Here is a 9,912-nt window from a genome sequence, read left to right on the forward strand (position 1 = left end):
TCGCCTTGTCCGCTTGACAAGCTATCAATAATACCTTTTAAAAGATGTCCATATCTCCGTACATACATGACTGAGCTAATTCGAATAATTTGGAGTTCGGGTGATATACCTGAGGAGTGGAAACTGGCCTGCACAGTGCTAATCCATAAACGGGGCGATGCATCTAATCCTGAAAACTTCCGCCCTATCACCCTTGAAACCATTCCACTGAAAATATTCACATCTTGCCTACGCGATTCGATGTTTGCATTTCTCTCCGCAAACATGTACATTGAACACAGAATTCAAAAAGGGTTTCTTCCAAGACTGTCTGGAACATTCGAACATACTGCACACATGGCTTCTATCATTAATAAAGCTCGAATCAAACAGCGAGCTGTCGTCATCACATTACTAGACCTAAAGAATGCTTTCGGTGAAGTCCATCACAATCTGATCCCAGCAGTTCTTCGCTATCACCACATCCCTGAGCACATTCAAAACATTATCTGCAGCCTTTATGCTGATTTTAAAACATCTATCATAACCGATACATTTCGTACCCCTTTTATACCGGTAGGCCGCGGTGTCCTTCAGGGTGATTGCCTTAGCCCATTAACCTTCAACCTTTGCTTTAATACTTTCATTCATTACATCTCAGATAATAAATTCAACCAGTTCGGCTTCTATACAAACTCCTTAAACCCTGTCCATTGGTTTCAGTTCGCTGACGATGCGGCAGTGGTTACTGGTCAAGAAAACGAAAATCAAATTCTCTTAAACCACTTCTCTAGATGGTGCTCTTGGGCAAATATGCATATTCGGGTTGACAAGTGCTCAACATTTGGAATTAAAAAATCATCTACTTCCTCTGTTCAGTTTCTACCCAAACTTATTGTCAATAAAAACATAGTTCCCACTGTTGAAAAAGACAAATCTTTTAAATATCTTGGTAGATACTTCAACTTTCCTATGGATAATAGTGATCATATGTCAGAACTATTGGAAACTGTCAACTCGTTAATGTCCAGTATCGACAAATTGTCGTGTCATCCAAAGAACAAAATTCTGTTATACCACCGATATGTGCTATCCAAAATTTCCTGGAACCTGACCATCGCTGATTTAAGCAAGACATGGGTGACAGAGAATCTAGACAATGTTGTTTCAAGCTTTGTTAGACAATGGCTCGAGCTGCCAATAAGTGCTTCACTAAGTAGCCTCGTCATTCCAAAATCGAAGTTTGGCATCAATCTCATTCTTCCATCTACCAAGTTCTTACAATGCCAAACAGTTATCCGCAACTCTTTAAGACTGTCCCCAAACCAAGAGATTCGCTCTTTATGGAAAGACTCTAGCACTGGTACAAACATACAATATGACGTTTATCGCAACACAAAACAAGTTCTCAAATCCATCCAAAGTGAACACGAAAACCGCATTGAAAACGTTCTTACATCTCAAGGATTTATTATCTCGTGCATCTTAAAATCTGCTTCTAAGGGAACTAATCAACTTTGGTCTAGTGTCCAGCAAAAGTTACCAAAAAACATTTACAACTTTACCATCAAATACCTAAACAACACTCTTGCCACTAGGAAAAACCTCTGCAAATGGTCAATTACTCAGTCATCTGCCTGCTCTTTCTGTCTCCAATCAGAATCATTACAGCACATAGTCTCTAGCTGCAAGAATTATCTTGAACATGGTAGGTATACCTGGAGACATGATTCTGTACTTCTATATTTGGCTAAAATCCTTTCAACACCTAGAAACAGCTCACTTTACGCCGACCTGCCTTCATTTCTATCACCTTCTTTAATCACAGGCGACTCCTATCGATCAGATCTTGTCTTCGTAACTGAAGATCGAATCCTCTACATGCTAGAGCTTACTGTTGGGTTCGAAAGCAACATCGACGAAAACAGTACTCGAAAAGCTAGGAAATATAGCGACCTTATCAAGGAACTGAGCCCTGCCTATAAACGTGTTACCTTTGTTAACCTTTCTATGAGTGCCCTTGGCATTCTGGGAACCTCATCTACCTCTCTCTCTGACATGCTACACCAACTTAATTTTGACTCAAATCAAACTAAATCCATCTTGATGAAACTCATGAACATTTCTATCCGCTGCACCTACTATATCTTCTGTCGTCGAAACAAACCATGGCTAAGCCCCGAACTAATTGACTTTTAAATGTTGTAATGCAGATAAGCCAATTATATGATGCCTGTAAAAGCGAGTCGTATAATTGTAAATTTAAAATGTATTCAATGAAAATGAGATGTTTAAAAAAAAAATTATTATTATTATGGTTAATTAAGTGATTCACAGACACCTAGGTGTTAATTGGTCCGGATAATATAGGAGGGAGCAGTCAGCAACAAGCTGACAAAGGTCCCATTCTGTCATCTCAAATTTACATAGACAATGTCTGTCTCAAAATCCTGGCTGTTCCTAGCAGTGCTGCCTTTTGTATCACCTGTAACTTTACATCAATTCCGATCTTTTCCATGTGCTTTTCAAAACAATATGATATGCACCCTAATGCCCCAATCACAACAGGGATGACTGTCACCTTCTTCATATTCCACAGATTTCCGATTTGCTCCTTTAATGGTTGATATTTCTCAATTTTTTCTTGTTCTTTACCTTTTACTCTATTATCACCAGGAATGGCAATATCGATTATCTTCACATCCTTTTTTTCCTTGTCAACGACAACAATGTCTGGCCTTCTAGCTTCAACAACCCTATCACATTGAATCATAAAATCCCACAGTAGCTTAAACTTGTGATTCTCTAAAACTCCTTCAGGTTTCTGTTCATACAATTTTGTGGCTCTTTCAAATCCGCACTTTTCCGCTAACAACCAATGAATATACCTTGCCACATTGTCGTGTCGTCTTTTATATTCTGTCTGTGCCAGTTTAGCACATTCGCTCACCAGATGACTAACTGTTTTTCCCTTGTCACCGCACATTCTACATAAAGGCGTATCACTTGTTTTATCAATGTAGTGCTTGGTATAATTAGTGCGCAGCGCCTGCTCCTGTGCACTACACACTAATGCTTCAGTGCACCCTTTCAGATCTCCGTTCCTTAACCATGTCCAGCTTTTTTCCCAATCAATTCCGTCAGTATTCTTAGTAAATTGCCCATACATCGGCTTATCTTTCCATCGTTTCTCCAAGCGCCTTTTTGTCTCATTCTTATGTTCATTCGGTGCTACTGCCTCCTCAGTATTCATTGCCCCAAGGTCTCTCATTTTTGACATAATATTGCCTCTAGGATGCTTCACATACCAAGCTAGGTTGTTTGTCTCATTTTCAATACAATACTCACAACTTATCAGCCCCCTACCACCCTTTTTCCTGCTAACATAAATTCTTGCTACATCGCTTCTAGGATGAAGTTCTTTACTCATTGTCATTAATTTCCTGGTTCTTCTGTCCATACTTTCTAGCTCGTCTTTTCTCCATTTAATTATTCCTGCTCCATAGCGCATCAGGGAGATTGCCCAGGTATTTGTTGCTTTAATCTTATTCCTTCCATTGAGTTTTGACTGCATGACAAGTCTAACCCTTCTGAAATATTATCTTTGAAATATTTTCTTCATCTCCTCTTCTTTTATTCTATCCAACTCTGTTATTCCCAGATACTTATATCCTTCTTCACCAACCTCCTTGATCTTTTCCCCATTGACAAGTTCAATCCCTGCACTTCCTGTTAGGTTCCCCTTCTTAAGGTCACAACACCACACTTTTTTATGCCAAATTCCATTCCTATATCTTGACTAATAAGGTTGACAGTAGATGTTAGACTGTCAATTTCATTCTCGTTTTTCGCGAACAACTTTAAGTCGTCCATGAACAACAGATGATTGATCTTAACACCATCCAATGTATATCCCATTTTGACTTTTCTGAGGACTTCGGTAAGGGGTATCATGCAAATGACGAACAAAAGTGGTGATAGGCTGTCTCCTTGGAATATTCCTCTGCGAATATTTACAAGCCCTAGAGTTTTACCACACGATGTCAGTTGTACTTTCCAGTTGGTCATCGATCTTTCTATAAAGTTAACAAAATTGTCTGATACTCTATAGAGCCTTAGACATTCTATTATCCAGCTGTGGGGAACCATGTCGTAGGCTTTCTTATAGTCAACCCACGCCATGGCTAAGTTTTTATGCCTCCTTTTACAATCAGCAAGAATCGTCTTATCCACCAGAAGCTGATCCTTTGTACCCCTGCTATTTCTTTTACAGCCTTTTTGTTCTTCAGGTAACATCTCATTCTCATCCAAGAACGTGTAGACATTTCCAGAGATGATTCCTGTCAACAGCTTCCACATTAATGGCAAGCAGGATATGGGTCTATAGTTATCCACTGCATTGCCATTTTTTGGATCCTTTTGACATAGCACAGTTCTGCCGGTGGTCATCCACGAGGGTATTTCTATTTCATCATTTATCAAATCATTGAGTTGGGCAGCAATTCTTTCGTGTAGAGATGTAAGTTTCTTTATCCAAAACCCCTGGACTCCATCAGGGCCAGGAGCTTTCCAGTTAGGTATCTTCTTGGCTTGCTGATTTACCATTCTAGTTGTTATTTCAATGTCATTTTGTGATAGATTAGGTTTGTTGTTTTTTAACTCCTCTAACCACTTAGCCTTTTTATTGTGCTGTGTTTCGTTGTCCCATATGTTCGACCAAAATTTTCTACTTTCATCTGCATCTGGTGTTGTATTCTCTTTTTTGTCTTTACCCTGTAGTTGTTGATATACCTTCTTTTGGTCATATTGAAACATTCGATTAATTTGGTATTGTCGCGTCCTTTGCTCGTACCTTCTTAGTTTGAGTGGAAGAGATTCAAACAGGAAAAGCATAAATTCAACAAGTGAAGTGTTTCTACCCGTTTCCGAGACCCATTCGACAACAAGTAATTGCTCACATGTTCAGTGTTGTTGTGGAAAAGTTTGTAACGGTCTTCGAGGTTTGAAAATGCACCAGCGCAGCTGCAGAGCGATCAAAGGCCTTGAGGGTGAAACGTTTGAAACCGTTCAAAGCGAAATTGATAATAGCTATGATGGTGGATCGAACGCAGCTGAACAGTTGAATCGCTTTGATTATTCGAATGTGCCTGAAATCAAACTCGGAATTAAGCTACCAAAAAACGACGAACAATGGAAAACTGCCAACACCTACTTCGCTGCAACATTGCCTTTAACAGAAATCAACCCATCTAACGTCAACGTTTCCATAAAAACAATGAACTCAGTCATCTATGATTATTTTCAAATCAATTATGGAGTATCAGACGACGTGATTAATACAAATTTAATTGAAAAATACAAACACGTTCACACACAAAAGACAAAAAGTTCACTCAAGTCTTGCCTGAAATGTCTCAAAGAATCACAAGCTCCCCTCTGTGAAATTCGCTATGTATCTCGGCTTTTGCGTTCCAAAGTGGTACCAAACAGCGATACAAACAACTGCAATCATGATGCTGAAATCCAGAAGAACTTTTGGGGATATCTTAAGAAAACTCTTAAAAAGGACAAATCGAGTTTACCTTCCTTCAACGTATCTGTGTGTACCGACTTCTTCCGCACTTTTTTTTGTAAACTCAATCCCACAAACTCTTTCAAAGTTCCAGACTGGATCCCATCTCTATCTCTCCCTTCAGTTCCATACAATCTAGATCCTCCTTCTTACCATCAAACCACGAAAGTTGTTCGTCGAATGAAGTCGTCTGGTTCGCCTTGTCCGCTTGACAAGCTATCAATAATACCTTTTAAAAGATGTCCATATCTCCGTACATACATGACTGAGCTAATTCGAATAATTTGGAGTTCGGGTGATATACCTGAGGAGTGGAAACTGGCCTGCACAGTGCTAATCCATAAACGGGGCGATGCATCTAATCCTGAAAACTTCCGCCCTATCACCCTTGAAACCATTCCACTGAAAATATTCACATCTTGCCTACGCGATTCGATGTTTGCATTTCTCTCCGCAAACATGTACATTGAACACAGAATTCAAAAAGGGTTTCTTCCAAGACTGTCTGGAACATTCGAACATACTGCACACATGGCTTCTATCATTAATAAAGCTCGAATCAAACAGCGAGCTGTCGTCATCACATTACTAGACCTAAAGAATGCTTTCGGTGAAGTCCATCACAATCTGATCCCAGCAGTTCTTCGCTATCACCACATCCCTGAGCACATTCAAAACATTATCTGCAGCCTTTATGCTGATTTTAAAACATCTATCATAACCGATACATTTCGTACCCCTTTTATACCGGTAGGCCGCGGTGTCCTTCAGGGTGATTGCCTTAGCCCATTAACCTTCAACCTTTGCTTTAATACTTTCATTCATTACATCTCAGATAATAAATTCAACCAGTTCGGCTTCTATACAAACTCCTTAAACCCTGTCCATTGGTTTCAGTTCGCTGACGATGCGGCAGTGGTTACTGGTCAAGAAAACGAAAATCAAATTCTCTTAAACCACTTCTCTAGATGGTGCTCTTGGGCAAACATGCATATTCGGGTTGACAAGTGCTCAACATTTGGAATTAAAAAATCATCTACTTCATCTGTTCAGTTTCTACTCAAACTTATTGTCAATAAAAACATAGTTCCCACTGTTGAAAAAGACAAATCTTTTAAATATCTTGGTAGATACTTCAACTTTCCTATGGATAATAGTGATCATATGTCAGAACTATTGGAAACTGTCAACTCGTTAATGTCCAGTATCGACAAATTGTCGTGTCATCCAAAGAACAAAATTCTGTTATACCACCGATATGTGCTATCCAAAATTTCCTGGAACCTGACCATCGCTGATTTAAGCAAGACATGGGTGACAGAGAATCTAGACAATGTTGTTTCAAGCTTTGTTAGACAATGGCTCGAGCTGCCAATAAGTGCTTCACTAAGTAGCCTCGTCATTCCAAAATCGAAGTTTGGCATCAATCTCATTCTTCCATCTACCAAGTTCTTACAATGCCAAACAGTTATCCGCAACTCTTTAAGACTATCCCCAAACCAAGAGATTCGCTCTTTATGGAAAGACTCTAGCACTGGTACAAACATACAATATGACGTTTATCGCAACACAAAACAAGTTCTCAAATCCATCCAAAGTGAACACGAAAACCGCATTGAAAACGTTCTTACATCTCAAGGATTTATTATCTCGTGCATCTTAAAATCTGCTTCTAAGGGAACTAATCAACTTTGGTCTAGTGTCCAGCAAAAGTTACCAAAAAACATTTACAACTTTACCATCAAATACCTAAACAACACTCTTGCCACTAGAAAAAACCTCTGCAAATGGTCAATTACTCAGTCATCTGCCTGCTCTTTCTGTCTCCAATCAGAATCATTACAGCACATAGTCTCTAGCTGCAAGAATTATCTTGAACATGGTAGGTATACCTGGAGACATGATTCTGTACTTCTATATTTGGCTAAAATCCTTTCAACACCTAGAAACAGCTCACTTTACGCCGACCTGCCTTCATTTCTATCACCTTCTTTAATCACAGGCGACTCCTATCGATCAGATCTTGTCTTCGTAACTGAAGATCGAATCCTCTACATGCTAGAGCTTACTGTTGGGTTCGAAAGCAACATCGACGAAAACAGTACTCGAAAAGCTAGGAAATATAGCGACCTTATCAAGGAACTGAGCCCTGCCTATAAACGTGTTACCTTTGTTAACCTTTCTATGAGTGCCCTTGGCATTCTGGGAACCTCATCTACCTCTCTCTCTGACATGCTACACCAACTTAATTTTGACTCAAATCAAACTAAATCCATCTTGATGAAACTCATGAACATTTCTATCCGCTGCACCTACTATATCTTCTGTCGTCGAAACAAACCATGGCTAAGCCCCGAACTAATTGACTTTTAAATGTTGTAATGCAGATAAGCCAATTATATGATGCCTGTAAAAGCGAGTCGTATAATTGTAAATTTAAAATGTATTCAATGAAAATGAGATGTTTAAAAAAAAAATTATTATTATTATGGTTAATTAAGTGATTCACAGACACCTAGGTGTTAATTGGTCCGGATAATATAGGAGGGAGCAGTCAGCAACAAGCTGACAAAGGTCCCATTCTGTCATCTCAAATTTACATAGACAATGTCTGTCTCAAAATCCTGGCTGTTCCTAGCAGTGCTGCCTTTTGTATCACCTGTAACTTTACATCAATTCCGATCTTTTCCATGTGCTTTTCAAAACAATATGATATGCACCCTAATGCCCCAATCACAACAGGGATGACTGTCACCTTCTTCATATTCCACAGATTTCCGATTTGCTCCTTTAATGGTTGATATTTCTCAATTTTTTCTTGTTCTTTACCTTTTACTCTATTATCACCAGGAATGGCAATATCGATTATCTTCACATCCTTTTTTTCCTTGTCAACGACAACAATGTCTGGCCTTCTAGCTTCAACAACCCTATCACATTGAATCATAAAATCCCACAGTAGCTTAAACTTGTGATTCTCTAAAACTCCTTCAGGTTTCTGTTCATACAATTTTGTGGCTCTTTCAAATCCGCACTTTTCCGCTAACAACCAATGAATATACCTTGCCACATTGTCGTGTCGTCTTTTATATTCTGTCTGTGCCAGTTTAGCACATTCGCTCACCAGATGACTAACTGTTTTTCCCTTGTCACCGCACATTCTACATAAAGGCGTATCACTTGTTTTATCAATGTAGTGCTTGGTATAATTAGTGCGCAGCGCCTGCTCCTGTGCACTACACACTAATGCTTCAGTGCACCCTTTCAGATCTCCGTTCCTTAACCATGTCCAGCTTTTTTCCCAATCAATTCCGTCAGTATTCTTAGTAAATTGCCCATACATCGGCTTATCTTTCCATCGTTTCTCCAAGCGCCTTTTTGTCTCATTCTTATGTTCATTCGGTGCTACTGCCTCCTCAGTATTCATTGCCCCAAGGTCTCTCATTTTTGACATAATATTGCCTCTAGGATGCTTCACATACCAAGCTAGGTTGTTTGTCTCATTTTCAATACAATACTCACAACTTATCAGCCCCCTACCACCCTTTTTCCTGCTAACATAAATTCTTGCTACATCGCTTCTAGGATGAAGTTCTTTACTCATTGTCATTAATTTCCTGGTTCTTCTGTCCATACTTTCTAGCTCGTCTTTTCTCCATTTAATTATTCCTGCTCCATAGCGCATCAGGGAGATTGCCCAGGTATTTGTTGCTTTAATCTTATTCCTTCCATTGAGTTTTGACTGCATGACAAGTCTAACCCTTCTGAAATATTATCTTTGAAATATTTTCTTCATCTCCTCTTCTTTTATTCTATCCAACTCTGTTATTCCCAGATACTTATATCCTTCTTCACCAACCTCCTTGATCTTTTCCCCATTGACAAGTTCAATCCCTGCACTTCCTGTTAGGTTCCCCTTCTTAAGGTCACAACACCACACTTTTTTATGCCAAATTCCATTCCTATATCTTGACTAATAAGGTTGACAGTAGATGTTAGACTGTCAATTTCATTCTCGTTTTTCGCGAACAACTTTAAGTCGTCCATGAACAACAGATGATTGATCTTAACACCATCCAATGTATATCCCATTTTGACTTTTCTGAGGACTTCGGTAAGGGGTATCATGCAAATGACGAACAAAAGTGGTGATAGGCTGTCTCCTTGGAATATTCCTCTGCGAATATTTACAAGCCCTAGAGTTTTACCACACGATGTCAGTTGTACTTTCCAGTTGGTCATCGATCTTTCTATAAAGTTAACAAAATTGTCTGATACTCTATAGAGCCTTAGACATTCTATTATCCAGCTGTGGGGAACCATGTCGTAGGCTTTCTTATAGTCAACCCACGCCATGGCTA

The 9,912-nt window shown here is 39.2% G+C and overlaps 2 protein-coding genes across 2 annotated transcripts; both read right to left on the minus strand.

The window, feature by feature from the left end:
- Positions 1-2,401: 2,401 nt before the first annotated feature.
- Positions 2,402-3,553, minus strand: LOC148960460 (uncharacterized). The gene has a single exon (XM_089115939.1). The coding sequence runs from the start codon at positions 3,551-3,553 to the stop codon at positions 2,402-2,404; it is 1,152 nt and encodes a 383-aa protein (XP_088972065.1).
- Positions 3,554-8,147: 4,594 nt separating this feature from the next.
- On the minus strand, positions 8,148-9,299 carry LOC148960461 (uncharacterized). The gene has a single exon (XM_089115940.1). It carries the CDS (start codon positions 9,297-9,299, stop codon positions 8,148-8,150), a length of 1,152 nt encoding a protein of 383 aa, XP_088972066.1.
- Between the last annotated feature and the right edge of the window lie 613 nt (positions 9,300-9,912).

This window comes from Rhopilema esculentum, chromosome 4 (genome assembly GCF_057945365.1).
Source record: "Rhopilema esculentum isolate cy_ngs chromosome 4, ASM5794536v1, whole genome shotgun sequence".
Classification (NCBI taxonomy): Eukaryota; Metazoa; Cnidaria; class Scyphozoa; order Rhizostomeae; family Rhizostomatidae; genus Rhopilema; species Rhopilema esculentum.